This window comes from Dama dama, chromosome 26 (genome assembly GCF_033118175.1).
Source record: "Dama dama isolate Ldn47 chromosome 26, ASM3311817v1, whole genome shotgun sequence".
Classification (NCBI taxonomy): Eukaryota; Metazoa; Chordata; class Mammalia; order Artiodactyla; family Cervidae; genus Dama; species Dama dama.
This window is the reverse complement of record NC_083706.1, coordinates 43,503,645-43,523,222: the sequence shown is the minus strand read 5'-3', so window position 1 is coordinate 43,523,222 and position 19,578 is coordinate 43,503,645. Positions and strand designations below refer to the sequence as shown.

At 39.2% G+C, this 19,578-nt stretch overlaps 1 protein-coding gene across 3 annotated transcripts in view; it reads left to right on the top strand.

Annotated features, from left to right (window-relative positions):
• SYNE1 (spectrin repeat containing nuclear envelope protein 1) overlaps nucleotides 1-19,578 on the top strand; it is a 466,580-nt gene that overhangs the window by 355,836 nt on the left and 91,166 nt on the right. For all 3 annotated transcript variants that reach the window (XM_061130284.1, XM_061130286.1, XM_061130285.1), the window contains 11 exons: nucleotides 423-572; nucleotides 1,757-1,933; nucleotides 2,379-2,534; nucleotides 7,211-7,366; nucleotides 10,683-10,853; nucleotides 12,833-12,966; nucleotides 13,567-13,771; nucleotides 15,435-15,617; nucleotides 16,168-16,314; nucleotides 18,412-18,566; nucleotides 18,963-19,110. In XM_061130284.1, coding sequence (XP_060986267.1) covers nucleotides 423-572; nucleotides 1,757-1,933; nucleotides 2,379-2,534; nucleotides 7,211-7,366; nucleotides 10,683-10,853; nucleotides 12,833-12,966; nucleotides 13,567-13,771; nucleotides 15,435-15,617; nucleotides 16,168-16,314; nucleotides 18,412-18,566; nucleotides 18,963-19,110 — 1,782 coding nt within the window. The remainder of the gene's footprint in view (nucleotides 1-422; nucleotides 573-1,756; nucleotides 1,934-2,378; nucleotides 2,535-7,210; nucleotides 7,367-10,682; nucleotides 10,854-12,832; nucleotides 12,967-13,566; nucleotides 13,772-15,434; nucleotides 15,618-16,167; nucleotides 16,315-18,411; nucleotides 18,567-18,962; nucleotides 19,111-19,578) is intronic.

Sequence of the window (19,578 nt, the reverse complement as noted above, 5' to 3'; positions counted from 1 at the left end):
AGTTTGTCGTGTGGTGGTATTTTTCTTTCTTCTTTGAACATTCCTGAGTTGTAATACACAGAGATTTTACAAGATAATTAATAAAATACATCTGTTGAATGTTTTGTAGTTACGTTTTTTTTTATACTCATAAAACTAGCTATAAAATAAGAATAACATTTTCTTCTTGCTGGTGTTTTGATTAATTAGGTAGTGTTTATGCAATGTTTATAGTATTTGATGTCAAGTGAACATAAGAGGACTATTACTGTTGACTGTTTGCCTGATGTTTAATTTCCAGCTTCTAACGAGGTTAATATCCAAAAATGTCATTAAGAAGTGTTGTTCTGTTGGTACTTTAGTAGGAATTAATAGAATTTTAAGTTAACAGAAACCAGTTTGAACTTTAATATTGTGACTCTTTCTGTCTCTGACATGGGCAGCTCCAAATGGATAAACTGCCTTCTCGCCACGCCATTTCTGAAGTCATGACTTGGATTTCTCTTATGGAAAGTGTTATTCAAAAGGATGAAGAGAATATTAAAAATTCCATCGGTTACAAGACAATTCATGAGTACCTTCAGAAATACAAGGTAACTAAACATTTTTGTTTGTTTCTGGATTTTTGTCTTTTAGGACTGCTTTATTGGAAGCAACTCAAAAACTCAAGTTATAGAAATCAGGTCTGAAAGTGTGTGTTTCATACATGGTGACCATTTGGGTTTCCAATTAGTAAGAAAACTGCCTCCCTCGTTATAGGCATAGGAGCACTGTCCAGTATTAGGTCAAAATATTGAATAAGACTTTGTGTCATTTTAAGAAGTCATAAAAATAAATAGTATAATTTATATATATTATATAGTGGGATTATGTAGTTTGTCCATTTCTACTTACTTTTCCTAAAAAATATATATATTTATACTCAGGTTTTCCCTGATGGCCTAGATGGTAAAGAATCTGTCTGCAATGTGGGAAAATTGGGTTTGATCCCTGGGTCGGGAATATCCTTTGGAGAAGGGCATGGCAACCCGCTTCAGTATTTTCACCAGGAGAATTCCATGGACAGAGGAGCCTGGTGGGCTACAGTCCACGGGGTCGCAAAAAGTCAGACACCACTGAGCATCTAACACACACACATATTTATACTCAATATATCTATATGTTCAAATTTTCACAAATTTAAGTTCAATGTATTTATACTTTTGAAATGTATAAAATCAATTTATATTCAGTATTCAACATATATTCATATGTTGCATATTTATATATACATTCAACTTCTGAAAATAATAGGTTATATTAATATACACAGATTGTGCTATTTGGACAAAAATCATGGAAGTGATAATATTCATCTTAGGCTTGCTTAAGGCTTTCCAACTCCTGGTAAAATATAAGAAAGTGAAAGTCACGTCCGACTCTTTGCAACCACGCGGGCTATATGGTCCACAGAATTCTCCAGGCCAGAATACTGGAGTGGGTAGCCTTTCCCTTCTCCAGGGATCTTCCCAACCCAGGGATCAAACCCAGGTCTCCTGCATTGCAGGTGGATTCTTTACCAGCTGAGCCACAAGGGAAGCCCAAGAATACTGGAGTGGGTAGCCTATCCCTTCTCCAGCATATCTTCCCAACCCAGGAATCAAAACAGGGTCTTTTGCATTGCAGGTGGATTCTTTACCAATTGAGCTCTCAAGGAAGCTGATATGTATAAAATCATGTAATATATGAAATGTATACATATAACCTTATTTTCTTATTTTCTCCTCTCCCTTTTCAGGGTTTTCAGATCGACATTAACTGTAAGCAGCTGACTGTTGATTTTGTGAACCAGTCTGTGCTACAGATCAGCAGTCAAGATGTGGAAAGTAAACGCAGCGACAAGACTGATTTTGCTGAGCAACTTGGAGCAATGAATAAAAGCTGGCAAATCCTTCAGGGTCTGGTCACTGAGAAGGTGAGCCAAGTGTTCCCTGTTGTCCTTGTTTCATGAAAACTCCAAAAATAGGTATACTCTGTAGAAAACTCATTCCACAAAGTAGTATGACTCCACTGGGCATAGGACTGCTTCTGAAAGGATAGATCCTGGAGGTTCTCATTTTAACTGTTCTTCAGCCTTGTTTATTATTTTGTCTCTATACTCTCTACTCTTTGAAAATTTCATATCGTTTTCCTTTATTTAAGGTCTTAATATCTTTTCCCTTTGCTTCAAAGTTGACTTAAGTTATTTACTTGTTTACCAATAGTAGTCATTGATTTACACTCTTTAACATTCATTCTTAATCATAGATACAATGGACATTTTTTTTTTTTAAGAATTCTTAATCTGGAGGAAATAGTGATCTGCCAATAATTGGATTCTAAAATAGAATTACAAATTTCATTTTATTGTGTTTGTTCAGATTCAGTTGTTGGAAGGCTTATTGGAATCTTGGTCAGAATATGAAAATAACGTACAATGTCTGAAAACGTGGTTTGAAACCCAGGAAAAGAGACTGAAACAACAACATCGCATTGGAGACCAGGCTTCTGTTCAGAACGCGATGAAAGACTGTCAGGTAACTTGTCTGAGTGGCGGACAAGCACCCTTCACAGTTTGATGGCATACGCCAAACAAATTTGCAAGTCATGACAATTGAGAGTTATATAGTAAAAAATGCTGCATTTGGTAACAAATTTCTCTGATTACATGAATTATAATGTTTTTCCACCTATTAGGTTTTTTCCACCTGTTTTTATAAATTTGAATTTACAAGTAGAGAATGGTTCTAACCCCCCATACTGATCATTCGGGCTTCCCAGGAAGTGCAATGGCAAAGAGTCCACCTGCCAAGGCAGGAGACACAAGGGACACGGATTTGATCCCTGGGTCAGAAAGATCCCCTGGAGTAGGAAGTGGCAACCCACTCCAGTTTTCTTGCCTGGAAAATTGCATGGACAAAGAAGCGTGGCAGGCTACAGTCCTTGGGCTCAGAGTATCGGGTAGGACTTCAGCGGCTGAGCACACACACACACACGCTTCCTTAAGAAGCTCTTCTGTCACCTGTCTTTCCTGTCTAAATGGAAGTCAGCGTTAGAGGCTTGATTGAATTCTGGTTTGACTCCAGTGAACCAGTGCTTCCCAGGGGACAGTGTTACCCCTCTGCTGTGTCCCATCAGAAAGACCAGACAGCTCCTGCTTGTTCCACAGTTAGTGATAAGGATATTGGTTCAGGTGGAGTGGGCTGACTAAATATTTTCCAGTGACTTGGGACTCCTTAATATTTCCTTAGGGGTTCTTGTTTATATGAAAGAAATGTAAGCTATTACAGTTAATGCTGTAATTAAAAAAATAATTCAATAATTGATGTGTTACAGATTAGCTATGATGGTTCCCTGTAGAATTTCCTAAGGATAGTTGAAGACTAAACTATGAAGCAATTCTACAGAAATGCTCCTTACCCCAAATCTGTTTTTCTATTTCAGCTTTCAAAAAGAAAGGCCTTTGGTAATGATCCTCCCTTGAAACAATGTTTTTTCTTTGAGGGGGTATATGTAAGGAGATATATTTAAGCTCTCAATCAAAGCCTTTTGGTTCAGAAAAGAGCACAGGCTTTTGTACTAGGCTGACAAGCTAATGGAGTGCAATTTCGAGGGTGCATGAAAATGGCAAAGGAAACTATCATACAGAGAAATAGTTTGGGGGGGAAAAAAAACTTCACATCAGAAGATGGGTGTGTAGGGACTTCCTTGGTGGTTCAGTGATTAAGACTCTGTGTTTCCACGGCAGGGGACACTGACTGGTTCGATTCCTGGTCAAGAAACAAAAATCACACATACCTTGTGGCCTGCCCCCACACGCCCACACACCCCTCTCCCTACAAAATAAGATGGCTGTGTAAAAGATGGAAGACCAAAAACACGCATTGGCTAGTCTCATTGCCTTTCCAATTTTCGAGGGTCCAGTAGTGTTTCTAACTTAGGCTATCAATTCTAAAATGTACAAGTGAGCCAGAATTTCAGAATTTTGCTTTGAAGAATGACTTCCTCAATTAAAATGTTTTTATTAAAATTAAAACATAATTTCAGAATGAACATAAGAAAGATGAGTGCTTCTTTATGACCTTGTTGTAATAAACTTGACTTTGAAAAGACTGAAATTATAGGTTAGCTTTCCTTTTCCTTTGTTTTTCCTTATTCCTTCTCCTCGTTTATTTTTTCTTGCTTGCTATTTTTTGTTCTCCTTAATGTAGTTTTCTTCTGCCATTTTCCATTTTCTTTTTATGTAATGTCTTCTGTTTAACAGAGAGAGGAGATTGCTGGATGGAAAATATAGCAGAAACTTGACCAAGTTTTACTCCTTTTCCGACCCAAATTTTAGCCTCCCAGAGGGTCACACCAGGCAGTGTCAGAAAGAAAGCTTCATGTGTGGTTGGAAGGACTTCACTCCAATGCCAATTCATGATTTCAAATGAAAAGTCATTTTTTTAAAAAAGAACAACAGAATTAAAGTAGCCCACAGTTATTTTGGGGTATCACAGATAAATTAGAATAGCCTAACTGGCAGGTTCCATTTGACAGCACCACAGACCTTGGTGAAAATTTATTGTCATTCTTGAGAAATTGTTCCTCTGGACCAAAGTATAGAATTCAAGCCAGCATACTTACATTGGTGACTGGATTCAAGCTTTATTTTGTTTAAAAGCCCTTGGATATTTTTTTACTTTTCCAGGAGTAATTTATGAACTCAAACCAACCTAAAAACTGATATTTCTGAATTAGCCCAAGTTAAGAATGATTTATGATAGCAAAAATGTTAGTTTTGGCTTTTCCCTTCATTGATCAGAAACAGAATCATCTTTTAATTATTATTGGAGAGAAATGAAAACATACCTTTGTTTTGCACAAAATATATATTTCATTCCTGTTTCTCTCCTGGGTTGTGCTTTTATGCCAACATAAACATGCAGGACACTTTTGTGATGTGTTTCTAAGCAATGGATCATTTATTTAGTATTGCTCACTTAAAAAACTAACATCTATGGATAAAGGAGAATAAGTTTAATTCCAGTGGTTGAATTTTAGAATAATACTGAAGACATGTTGGAAGGATTATTTGGTTACATAATCCTTTAAAGAAGTAGAGAAAAAAAAATCCTTAAATAGTAAAGTTGATTATGTTTTCTTCACTGTGTATAGGACCTGTAACCCTACTAATCATTAGGTTCATTCTCAGATTAATTATCAAACCTGTCAACAAACTGGCAAAATTGTAAATAATAAATAAAAGACCAGTTATTAAAAATAAAAATTATCTCTTTAGGCTACTGACTGCAAGAACTTCTAATTAATACATCAAGATAAAAATAGTTTCCTAATAATTAAGGAAAGAAAAATAAATAAATTTGCACTGAATTACCAAATGGCTAAATAAAATAATACTCTTACATTTGCCTGGTTTTTAACAGCTTAAAAAGGATTTCATAGATATATTTATCCAATGTTATCTCTCTGAGGTGAGCCAAATGTATTATTATTCCTGTTTTGTACATAAGGTCGAGAGCTTCCCAGGGGGCACAGTGCCAGTACAGGAGACATAGGAGACTTAGGTTTCAATCCCTGAGTCAGGAATATCCCCTGGAGGAAGGCATGGCAACCTACCCTGATATCTTGCCTAAAAAGTTCCATGGACAGGGGGGCCTGGCGGGCTACAGTACATCATGAGGCTGCAAAGAGTTGGACATGACGGAGCAACTGAGCGCACACACACAGACACACAGAGAGTGATGAAAAGATTGGACCGCAGAGAAACAAAAACTAAAGGGGCACATTTTAAACTAAAGCAGAGACCAGGACGTTACCCTGTCCATACCCATACCACCACCCAAGACGGATAGCGTTATCCATGTGTGGATCATGACAGGAACGTGGACATCTTTTTCACAGAATTGAGACATTATCCAAGCTTAAAATATTTTTCAGTTTTCTTCACTCTGAGCCCCAAGGCCTGCACATCTAGTTCTGGGGATGTACTTCTGCATATAACCAGGTCTCCATACACTACCGCTGCTCACATCACCCCAACATAGGTTTACACCTTCTCCATGACTCCTATCCAATGACCCGCCTTCAGCACTGGGCTGGGAGTCAGTAGGCTCAAAAGTCTTGGGTTCTAATTCCACTTCTGGCCCTCCTGTGACCTGAGACAGGTTGTATGACTTAAATCTCCCACTTATTCATCCATAAAATGTTGATAGCAGTCTCAACCTGGCTCAAGGTGCTTTCAAATTTTTCTAATGAATTTAGGTTAGGATTATGGTTAAGTATGATCTCTATATCATCATCTCATTTTCTTTTTAGAACATTTCATGGTAGAAGTGGTGATGGTTTAGTTGCTAAGTTGTGTCCGATTCTTGTGAATACATGGACTGTAGCCCACCAGGCTCCTCTGTTCATGAAATTTCATAGGCAAGAATACTGGAGTGGGTTGCCATTTCCTTCTCCAGGGGATCTTCCTGACCCAGGGATCAAGCCTGGATCTCCTACATTGCAGGCGGTCTCCCACACTGTAGGCAGATTCTTTACCAATTGAGCTACCAGGAAAGCCCAAACATTTCATGCTGACCATTATAAATGCAAATCCTAAAGAAGATGAGGATTTGACTCATGTAAAAAAGCCCGTACAACCTTTCTGAATCACTTGAATCAGAGTATTTTAGGGAGAAAGAGAAGTTAATGGAGACTCTGGTTTTTTCATTTGAAGAGACTGAGACCCTATGGAAGTTTCTCACTTGCACAAAGTGGCTCAGCTTAATAGTCACAGAAGTGGAACTAAATCTCAGATACTGGGGTCCAGAACACCATTCTCTTGCATTTCTTTCCAGAGACTAGGACTGTGAAACTTTTCCAATAGCAAGATAAATGAATTTAAGGATATAAATCATGTTACCATGTCCAACATATATTTCTTTCCTTGTAGCTTCTTGAAAAAAATTCCATATTGCCATTTCCTTATTTATTATGTAATCAAATTTTGCATTTTTTACATTGCACTCACCTCTCATGAAATGAAAGGAGAATTTTAAAAATTTAAGTGTAGGAAGAAGTATCCTTCTGGTGACCCTCTCCTGAGAACAATAAGCTTTTTGGATTAGTAAAAGGTCTTTTTGGATATGAGACTATCATGGCTCAATTTCAGCGCACCCCAGAGTTCCATAATAGAGTAATTTAAAGTGACTGTTTCTTTATCTTTCAGGATCTGGAAGACTTGATTAAAGCAAAAGAGAAAGAGGTAGAGAAAATTGAGCAGAATGGACTTGCTTTGGTTCAGAACAAGAAAGAAGAAGTCTCTGGCATTGTCAGGAGCACGCTTCAGGAGCTCAACCAAACTTGGGCAAATTTAGACCACATGGTAATGTTGCTTGTGGAGAGTTGGCTCCAAGACCGCGCTTACCATCTTGTGTCCAAATGTGAATGTGACGTGGGCTTTGATTTTCGTAAAGTAACTGAATAAATAATTGCTGAATCTAGACAGCATGTATTTATACTGTTAAGTCCACTTTGTTAACCTTTCAAAAAGAGTCTAGCTTCAGATGTTTCCTATAATTAACATTATTAGGGACATTCCTTTCTCAAAAATCTTATCTATTCTGGGTCTATAGATACCATTTAGGCACAGATGGTTCTCAAGTGTGTATACTCAGGTTGAACTTCTCCCCTAAACTCAATCAGAGACAGACACAGAAGGAAGTCCTCTATCAGCGTCTCCACTCACATGGCCAGTAGACATCTCAAACTTCCTGCCCAAACCAACTCCCATCAGTCCCCCACAAACCTAGGCTTTCTGCCATCTTAGTTCATGACAGCTCTACCCATCCAATAGCATGGGCTGAAACCCTTGGAGTCGTTCTTCATTCCTCTCTTTCTCTCAGACCCACCTCTAGTCCATCAGCAATCTTGTCAGCCCTATTTCAGGATAGACTGGAATCCAACCTCTGTCCCTATCTGTGCAGCTAACACCTAGGTCTAAGTCACCTCTTCAACCCTCAGTTTCCTCATCTGTAAGATGAGTTAAGATTCCATCTACCTCAAAGGTTGTTACCAGGATAAAATGGGTTAATGAATTTAAAACACTCAGTTAATATGTTTCCTAAATGGTGGTACTAAATATATTGATCTTTTGTCACTTTTTATACATATATATAATATACATATATATGTGACATATATATTATATAAATATATATGATATATACATATTATATACATATACACACACACACACACACATATATATATATATATATACATACTATAGGCTCAGATCATGAACTCCTCATTACAAAATTCAGACTTAAATTGAAGAAAGTAGGGAAAACCATTAGACCATTGATGTGTGATCTAAATCAAATCCCTTATAATTATATGGCGGAAATGAGAAATAGATTCAAGGGATTAGATCTGATAGGGTGTCTGAAGAACTATGGACAGAGGTTTGTCACATTGTACAGAAGTGGTGACCAAGACCATCTCCAAGAAAAAAATACACAAAAAGGCAAAATGGTTGTCTGAGGAGGCCTTACAAATAGCTGAGAAAAGAAGAGAAGCGAAAGGCAAAGGAGAAAAGGAAGGACACACCCATCTGAATGCAGAGTTCCAAAGAATAGCAAGGAGAGATAAGAAAACCTTCCTCAGTGATCACTGCAAAGACTAGAGATCTCTTTTAAGAAAATTAGAGATACCAAGGGAACATTTCATGCAAAGTTGGGCACGATAAAGACAAAAACAGTTTGGACCCAACAGAAGCAGAGGATATTAAGAGAACTATACAAAGAATACACCTATACAAACTATACAAGAATACACCAAAGAACTATACAAAAAAGATCTTTATGACCCAGATAACCATGATGGTGTGTTCACTCACCTAGAGCCAGACATCCTGGAATGTGAAGTCAAGTGGGCCTTAGGAAGCATCATTACGAACAAAGCTAGTGGAGGTGATGGAATTCCAGTTGAGCTATTTCAAATCCTAAAAGATGATGCTGTGAAAGTGCTGCACTCAACATGCCAGCAAATTTGGAAAACTCAGCAGTGGCCACAGGACTGGGAAAGGTCAGTTTTCATTCCAGTCCCAAAGAAAGGCAATGCCAAAGAATGTTCAAACTACCACACGATTGTGCTTATCTCACACACTAGCCAAGTAATGCTCAAAATTCATCAAGCAAGGCTTCAACAATACATGAACTGAGAACTTCCAGATGTTCAAGCTGGATTTAGAGAAGGCAGAGGAACCACAGATCAAATTGCCAGCATCCATTGGATCATAGAAAAAGCAAGAGAGTTCCAGAAAAACATCTGCTTTATTGACTATGCCAAAGCCTTTGACTGTGCGGATCACTACAAACTATGGAAAATTCTTTAAGAGACGGGAATACCAGACCACCTTACGTGCCTCCTGAGAAATCTGTATTCAGGTCAAGAAGCAACAGTTAGAACCTGACATGGAACAATAGACTGGTTCCACATTGAGAAAGGAGTACGTCAAGTCTATATAGTGTCACCCTGCTTATTTAACTTACGTGCAGAGTATATCATGCAAAAATGTGGGCTGGATGAAGCGCAAGCTGGAATCGAGATTGCGGGGAGAAATATCAATAACCTCAGATATGCAGATGACACCACCCTTATGGCAGAAAGTGAAGAGGAACTAAAGAGCCTCTTGATGAAAGTGAAAGAGGAGAGTGAAAAAGCTGGCTTAAAATTCAGCATTCAGAAAACAAAGATCATGTCATCTGGTCCATCATTTCACGGCAAATAGATTGGGAAACAGTGGAAACAATGACAAGACTTTATTTCTTGGGCTCCAAAATCACTGCAGATGGTGACTGCAGCCATGAAATTAAAAGACACTTGCTCCTTGGAAGAAAACCTATGACCAACCTAGACAGCATATTAAAAAGCAGACACATTACTTTGCCAACAAAGGTCTGCCTAGTCAAAGCTGTTGTTTTTCCAATTGTCATGTATGGATGTGAAAGTTGGACCATAAAGAAAGCTGAGCACCAAAGAATCGATGCTTTTGAACTGTGGTGTTGGAGAAGACTTGAGAGTCCCTTGGATTGGAAGGAGATCAAACCAGTCCATCCTAAAGGAAATCAGTCTTGAATATTCATTGGAAGGACTGATGCTGAAGCTCCAATACTTTGGCCATCTGATGCAAAAAACTGACTCATTTGAAAAGACCCTGATGTTGGGTAAGATTAAAGGCAGGAGGAGAAGGTGATGACAGAGGATGAGGTGGTTGGATGGCATCACCGACTCAATGGACTTGAGTTTGAGCAAGCTCCAGGAGTTGGCGATAGGCAGGGAAGCCTGGCATGCTGCAGTCCATGGGGTTGCAAAGAGTCGGACACGACTGAGCAACTGAACTGAACTGAACTGATGCCATAGGTCAAGGTTATATGTGTAACCTTTCTAAGCATTTTAATTTAACTATGTGATCACATACATGAAAGGCTTAAATTTCAACATTGCTACATTTTTACTTTAAAAACATATTTTATAACTTTTTGTTTTAATGTATATTTTTTTAAATTTGAGTTTACTTGCAATGCCTGAAACCCCAGTGAAGTTTTTAAATGTTAATGTCTTTTCCATCAAAGGAATGTATACTTTATCATGTAAAATAGTATGCAATTATAAGAAGTCTCTGTCTCTTCTGAAAGGTTGGCCAACTCAAGATCCTGTTGAAATCTGTGCTTGATCAGTGGAGCCACCATAAAGTGGCGTTTGATGAGCTAAACAGTTGCCTCATGGAGGCCCGATACTCTCTTTCTCGATTCTGTCTGCTCACTGGCTCTTTAGAAGCTGTGCAAGTTCAAGTGGACAATCTTCAGGTAAGGAGTGAATTGACCCCATCCTTAGCATTCTTTTTAATTAGAGAAATTTTTTAAAAAGTCAACAAATTCAGACATCCTGCTGAAATGTTGGTCTGTATTGTTTGCATTTAATTATTTTCAAAATATTCAAATTAGTTTTACTTGCTTTATTTGTTACATAATCAAACTTCCCTGGGGATACCAGATTTTGGAATAGCTGGTATATAGCTAAATGATTTTTTTAAATTAAATATCCTGATGGATGTATTTTATCAAATGACTTTATACCCAAATCAATCTTCTGTATCTATTATCACTGCCTTTTATGTCTTCCCGTTCTCTTTTTTTAATCCTGCTTTTCTAAACATAGTCTAAGGGATTTAAAAGAACACAGAAAGAAAAATAGCAAAAGAGTAACATTTTAAACCATTAAGTTATTTTCTTTGCATTCCGCAGAATGTCAGTGGTCTCGCCAACGCGTACACATAATCCCCGTTTTCTAGCACTTGCGGCTTTGTTTCCTGTGTGTCTATTATCATGTCCTTCATCCAGAGGGACATGGCTGTTGTTGGACTTAACAGCACAATCTGCTCACTCGGGCCGCTGCCCTCAATTGATTGCTGCCCTCATCCCCTATGTTCCTGGGCACTGGACACTCTTCGCCTGCTACTGACCTTTCTCCCTGGCTGAATAGTGCAGCCAGTGGCATGGGCCTGGCAGGCCTCAGGGATGAGGGGTCAGCAAGAGCCGAACATGGCCCCTCCTTACCTCGGCCCACATCCCTCACTTGGCCATCAAAGTTTATATGTTGCTGATCTGATATGTAGACTTGCTTAAGAGAATGCCCTTTTTTCAGGTGAGGCAGGTGGGCAGGAAGGATGAAGTGAATATGTATAATTACATTAAACCTTAAATAATTGTTGCAGATACTAAGAATCATTAAAACATATTTTGAGAATACTAAGTGAATCATTAAAACATATTTTAAGAATACTAAGTTTAAAAACACATTTTATACCTTTGAGGAGAAGTACCTTTTAATTTTGCCTCCTCTGTGTTTCATCTCTTCTGTCTTAAGATATGAAAGGGCTCAGGGTCTATTCCTCATGTAATTTGATTTGATGGCAACCAGAAAGCAGTGTCAGGTAGGGCTGGATTTTTGCAGCCTGGTTTACCTGAGGAGTTTTCCTAAGAACTGAATCTGTCACTTCAGCATTTCCTGGGAAATATCCTTCTTCACTGGTTCTTGGTAGAAGACTCCGCCAAGCCTAGAGCCTGTGTAATAAAGATTCTCCGCAAGGAAGAACACTCAGAGCTAGAACTTAGATAGTACTCAGAAAAGCTATGGGGCTTCCTGGGTGGCTCAGTGGGTAAAGAATTTGCCTGCAATGCTGGTGATGCAGGAGACTCGGGTTTGATCCTTGGGTGGAGAAGATCCCCTGGGGTAGGGCATGACAACCCACTCTTGCCTGGAGAATCCCATGGACAGAAGAACCTGGCGGACTACAGTCCACAGGGTCACAAACAGTCAGACTGTCACAACTGAAGCAACTGAACAAGCAGGAAAGCTATGATATCTTAAACTATCATTATCAGAAGTTTCTGATAGTACAACTCTTGGTAAGTAATAGAATACATATCTGGACTTTGATCTTGAGCAGCAAAGAGACCCATGATGTGCCAGGTTGCATGCCCACCAGCCCCCCGGCTTCCTCCTGGATGATGGACAGGGGCTCCCTGTGTGAACTTTCCTGGCAGAATTACCCATCCCACTCCAAGGCTCAATTGTTAAGAGTCCCTCCTAGCACCCAAAAGAACAAACTCATAAAAAAATGATTATCTAAAGGAAACTTATAAAACATTGGGGCAAAAGTCACAGTTTATGCATTTGTATGTGCATATTTTCATATTGTATGAAAACAGCTATATTACTTTAAAATTTGGTCATTAGAACTTTTAGACCTTGTCATGTCATCTGTGGCCTTTTCTTTGGGCAGAATCTTCAAGATGATCTAGAAAAACAGGAAAAGAGCTTGCAGAAATTTGGCTCTGTGACCAATCAACTTTTAAAAGAATGTCACCCACCTGTGACAGAAACTCTTACTAATACACTAAAAGAAGTCAACATGAGGTATGGAATATGCTGGTTTTACAGTGTTGCTCATTATTTATATCACAATCTAATTATAAATAATGATATAATTAAAACCCTAGCATTTTGAACTTGAGCCTTATAGGCTCTATTCTATTACTGTTTTTATTTTCACAAAATGAGTTTAAGGAGAAACAAAGGCAGCGAAAATGGGGCTTCTCAGGTGACTCATTGGTAAAAAATCTGCCTATAGTGTGGGAGACCTGGGTTCGATCCCTGGGTCGGGAAGATCTCCTGGAGAAGGAAATGGCAACCCACTCCACTATTCTTGCCTGGGAAATTGCATGGACAGAGGAGCCTGGCGGTCTATGATTGCACACACACACACACACACACACAAGCAGTGAAAACATTTAGAAAGGAATTATAACTGCATTATACCCCGAGATTGACCCCTCTTCTACTATCTATCCTTGAAATATGTGTGTGAAATGTTACTTTTTATTACGTTAAATAGAAATGAGACATCTGCATTATTTCCATATTCACATGAACCAGGATCATGAAAAATAAAATAGCAAATCACAGCATTTGGTGAGAGGTGGGAATCAACCCATGAGTGTTGGCTATCATTTCCAGATGGAATAACTTGCTGGAAGAGATTGCTGAGCAGCTGCGTGCCAGCAAGGCCCTGCTTCAGCTTTGGCAGCGATACAAGGACTACTCCAAACAGTGTGCCGCTGCAGTTCAACAGCAGGAGGAACGAACCAGCGAGTTCTTGAAGGCAGCCACCGACAAGGACATCGGTGATGACGAAGTTGCCACCTGGATCCAAGATTGCAATGTATGGTCAAGAACTATCTCAGCTTGCCAGGCTTGGACTCCCCAGGTTTTTGCAGGGCAAGTGCTGCTGTGTGCAAGCTTTCGTTCTGGCTCTATGTGGAACAGCTTTCCACAAATGATTGTTTCCAATATCAGAGAGCCTGCTAGGTTTTCAGAACACAGTTGCACATGTATCAGAGTTAAAGAGATCCCCTCCCATTGCTTTCTTTTTAAAGAGTCATTTTCCCATTTTTTTTCTAATGGAATACAGTCCATGTGAAAGACTTAGGATCTCTGTGTTTTTACAAAGATGGTCAATATAAGAAATGACCATATGAAGAGTAATGTTACATCTTTTAAAAATCCACTGTTAAAAAGCTATTGTCCAGTTAGGGCCATTATCTCTTATGTAAGCCTCAACACAATAATTTCTTCTAAGAACTTAATGGGAAGAAGAAGTCTTTCCTGATTTATGAGTATACTTCTTTTTAATAGCTTTTTAATATTTCTCTTTTTCACTGCAGCTGCCAATAACCTACTTAAAGTTTTCAGAAATTATTCTCCTCTTGTTTCATCTATCACATGCCTCTTACTGTTTACCCCGTTTGTCTTTATTTTAATGAACTTATTTCAAAGACCTTCTTATAAACTTTCCCAAATGAGTTTATTAGAATTAGGCAGATTATAAAAAACACATAAATAAAAGTTCAACTCATTCTAAGGCCTTCACATGAAAAATGAATAATCCCTTGAAAGCTAGAGTTTAAGTTTTACCGTGAAGTTAATTCAGTGCTTTTTTTTTTCTCTTTCCACATAGCTCATCTTTATGAGACTTGTCATTTTCCATTTTCAGTCCTCCTGAGTTGAGAGATGCTTCTTTTACAGTCAAGTGCGCCAAATGATGGCCGTGAATTTTCTCATCTCTCTGTCAGGATTAAAGCTGTCCTTTGTTTTACCTCTCTCACTGAAGTCCCCAGGCAGGCTCTGCTCTTTCCATCTATCTGTGAGTCATCAGCAACAGGTAGAAGAACCAGTCAGTTGTCACCCCTAAGTGGTAGATGGAAACTGAAACAGGGAATTTCCACCAGCTTATAATCTGGAGCATATACGAGGGTCCCACAAAACGTGGAGGCCAGAGATGCCGCGGAAAAGAATGGAGTCCGCTCTTGCTGTTGCTCACAGAGCCATACCTAGGCTTCCGAGCCCTCCCGCCAGGGAGGGGCTTCTCTAACCACTATGGCGTGACCACACAGACGGCTCCTCCCTTAAGTGTCTAATATTAAGTCCTGGAAGGTAAAATGTAGCACTGGACTTTCAACTTGACATCAATTACATGAAGAGGCAAGGGAAAAAAAAAAAGAAAACTGCCAAAATATTTCTAGTTATTGCCTCTACTTGTAGATAATTTTTTTTTCTTCTTTATGTAAGTTTTTCTGCATTTCCTCCATGTCTTACAAGGAACCTATGTGGCTTTTATAATCAGAATAGCACTTTTTTTATGTTAATACACACGTTTTTAAAAATAGAATTCAATTCTTGATTTCGTCCCCCCCCCCCCAACCCCCGCAGGGGGAGGTTATTTAGTGTAGTAATTGGACAAGTAAGAATGAGTGTCTGTAATTTTTTACAATAATGAGTACACTTAACCTGTTGTTTCATGATGAGCATATTTTCATCTTCTGTAGGACCTCCTCAAAGGACTGGGGCCGATTCAGGATTCTCTTGTAGTTCTTCATGAGCTGGGAGGGCAACTCAAGCAACAAGTGGATGCTTCGGCAGCATCAGCCATTCAATCCGATTGGCTCTCTTTGAGTCAACAGTTACATGCCCTAGAACAGGCTCTCTGCAAACAGCAGGCTGTGTTACAGGTACAGAGCTTATATTCAGCGGGTGTTATGAGTTAGGCATCCTATAAAACCTGGGCATAAACAGGAAAAGGAGAACTTTCGTCATCAAAACAATGCTTCCTTCAAGATCAAAAAATTTGAAAATAAATAAATTTGAAAGTTCCAATGGGGTCAAGGAAAGCTGGGATTCTCGCCCTGTTCTCTACCATGTAATTTTGCCCTGAAATCAGTGATTTGTCCCATGGTAAAATGTGTTCAGTTAATAAATATTAAGTAATTTTAATGTTAACCCTCATGTTTACATAAGCTTTTGCAAGAATCAATATATCTCTCTTGATGATGTATTTAAAAAAAACTTTAATTGGTTAATTAATGGTACATAGAAGTAATTCTAAGCTTGAGGAAAATTACATTAATACAAAGAAGAAAGTGTAGATCATAGCAACCTTGTCTTTTTAGAAATGACATCTGTAGAATGGCAATTTGATGCAAGAATATGAAAAATAATTTTAACATCCACTTGCCCTTTCACTAGATTTCTAAATACCAATTTTCTTTTGTGGAAACAAAGGCTGGCGTTCTTGACTATGAAACCTTTACCAAGAGTTTAGAAGCTTTGGAGACCTGGATAGTAGAAGCTGAAGAAATACTACAAGGGCAGGACCCTAGCCACTCATCTGACCTCTCGACCATCCAGGAAAGGATGGAGGAGCTGAAGGTAAGTGTGTTCAAATCCTTGTCCCAGATCTAGCTTCTGCTGCTGCTTCTTTTTTTCTTTTGGCCAAGCTTGTGCACGTGGGATTTTACTTCCTCTACCAGGAATCGAACCCATGCCCCCTACAGTGAAGTCGCAGAGTCTTAATCACTGGTGTGCCGGGCAAGTCCCCCAGGTCTATCTTTTATCCTCAGAGTCTTAAGGGTAACTCAAAACTCCTGACATAAGCCTACCGTTTGTTCCCAAGAGAATTCTTGCCGGCTGTGCTTTTCTGTTCTCTTGAGAGGAGTGATGTCTGGGAGCACAGCAGATGTCGTGGTCTGTGCTGGGGGACCCCAGGAGCAGTGCTGTGTCTCCATCTCACTCTTCTTCCTCCTCCCTCTGGTCCCTGCTCCACCTAGCCCACGACCTCCGTCAGTGTCCTTAAACCTCTCGGCTTCATCGCTACCTTCATCCACTCCTAGTTCAAGTTGCCCAGTCTCTCTCTCAGGGGCCAAGGCCAAGCTTCAGCCTCCATGGGCCTCCTTGAATCTCTCTCTCTCCCTCCAACCCATAGTGCTACAATGATCTTTTTCTTTTGCAGAGATTTACCTAATTATGAACTATTTTAAAGTAAGTAAAATAATACAGTAGACATGCCCATTTTATTATTATATTGTCCCTCTGCTTAAACCCTCAGTGGGTTCCCATTGCTCTCAGGACAAAGATGTGGTGAAGTATCAAGACCAGAAATACCCAGCTCCCACCCTCCTAAGAATCTCATCTTCACCACTGTCCATCTCACTCTCCAGCCACGTGGGAGCTGCAGGGTTTCCCAGCAATCTGGGCAAGATGTGCTCTGGCTTCCTTCATCCTGGAATTCATTCCTTATCCCCACCAACTCCATGCCCACCAAAAGGAATCAGCTCCTGGTCCTTTTGTTCAATGGCGCCCTCAGAAAGCCTCTCCTTCTGTCCATGATCAGGCCCCCCCAGTGATACACTGTTAGACCCTCTGTTCTTTTTCTTCAGAGTTTCATTGCATCTTCTAATGATGTTCATGAAATTAAGTGACTACTGTTCTCTCCTCTGTTGGAATAGTGTCTTACTCACCATGTCAGTTTTGTTCACTGCTGATACGTACCTGTGGAAATTCTGGCATCTAATAGGTTGCTTTTGGCTTCGACAGTTGGAAAGATTTATTCTCTCTCAGGGTTATGAGCCTTTTGCAGAGCTCATAACTTGGAAACACACACAGCCAAAGGTGGCCTGACCTTTTCTTCTTCCTATAGCCAATTTCCTCGATGGAGTTAAGAAGGCCCACAGGAAAACCAGAACAGGCAGCTTTGTCCTGTGTGTGGGGAGAAAAAAGAGACCAGAAAGCATAAACTGCTTTCTCAGTTGAGTCTCACCAACTTTGGGGTTGGGGTCAAGAAACTAAAGTTGAAGCTCTTGAGATGACACATGGTAATTTCAGATCTCAAGTGAGTTGTGTTCTATCCAGGGAGAACGCATCAAGTGTTGCTTATCTGGCTCTCTCATGAGCTGGGTGGTCATAAGCAATTTCCTTAAAGAGTCTGTGCCTCGTATTTCTTGTTGTAATCAGAAATAGTAGTGGTTTTTAGCTTTTGGAATAGTTTTGAGGATAAAATGAGTTATTATCTGTAAAGCTCTTGCAACAGTTTATAAGGGCCCAATAAATGTTAGCTATTACTGCTATAACTATTATTATTAAATAATAATGAAGCAGATTAATACGGATAAATGACATATAAAGGGTAGGAAATAAGTTTTTTCCAGTCATCAACACAATTTTCATCCTTTATCAGTTCAAGCAAGACTTACTGATGGGTAAATGATGCAAGTAAATAACACATGTAAACTAAGCGTTCAGTAAAGGACAGTGAGTAGCTGGCAGCAGAAGCAGCAGCAGCGCTGAAAGCTGATGGGGAGATGCCGTCTTGCTTTCTTTGCGACTCTGGAGATTGCAAGTGGGTGCCTAGGAATGCAGAGGAGTCCAAAGACCAGCTTCTCCCTGAAATCAGAAGTTCACTGTCCACTCTGAAAGCCCTCTGCCTTTTCTGACCGCGGTGCTAAACCTACTTTTGCATATTGCTTTCAGGGACAGATGCTGAAATTCAGCAGCATGGTCCCAGATTTAGACCGTCTGAATGAGCTTGGATACAGGCTGCCCCTGAACGATAAAGAAATCAAAAGGATGCAGAATCTGAATCGTCACTGGTCTCTGATCTCCTCCCAGACTACAGAAAGATTCAGGTAGCGTAACCCAGAGGTGTTTTGGCCACTCTGAAATATCCTTAGAGATAAGTTCATGATTTGTGTATATTTATACATTCTATCTTTCCAGTGATACAAAATTTGAACTAAAAGTGGGCAACTCAAATTGTGATACGGTTTCCCATGTTGAATGTACTGAATAATGTTTTAATCAAAAAATAAAGCTTTTATATAAGAATATGTGAAAGATATATAATTTTATCATTAAAACATTTTTCTTCAATTTTAGTTTTTAAAACCCTGTACTACCTAATGTGAGAACTTTGTAGAGGCCAAATTAGAATTGGAGGCAAAGAATATTTAATCTAGCTTTATGTGCTACAGGCATAAGAAAAAAGCAGCAACATCGACATTCTTTTTCTTTCGTTCTGTCAGTAAGTTACAGTCATTTTTGCTACAACATCAGACTTTCTTGGAAAAATGTGAAACATGGATGGAATTCCTAGTTCAAACGGAACAGAAGTTAGCAGTAGAGATTTCAGGCAATTATCAGCATCTTCTGGAGCAGCAGAGAGCTCATGAGGTAAGTTAAGCCACTACAGTTTTGGCTAGGCCTTTATTAGTTAGTGCTAGGCCTTTGGAAGATGCTGCAAAATGCCATGTGGAAGGAAGTCCTATACTGTGCGCTGAGTCAGCTCGAATGCATGCATTGTTTTTGTCTTCTTTTTTAAGCTTGAAGTTTTGATATCTTAATCACAAAAGCGTGGTTGGTTATAAGCATGGGACAGGCTTCAATACCCTGCGAGGTATCATGTCAGAATTATGGTAAGATAATTTCCAAGTGAGTTACAGACTACAATAATATTGCCAAGGCTAGTTGCTTAGAGATTACACTTTGGTCAAAATCTTTAATAAATTAAATTTGTGAGTTCTTTAAAAAGCACATACATATTTTATACTAGAAAGTCAAGCTACCAAACATCTCCCAGTGTACTCCCTGATCAAATTGCACTATAATTCTTCCTCAAGAAACATCTAGAGAGAATTAGAT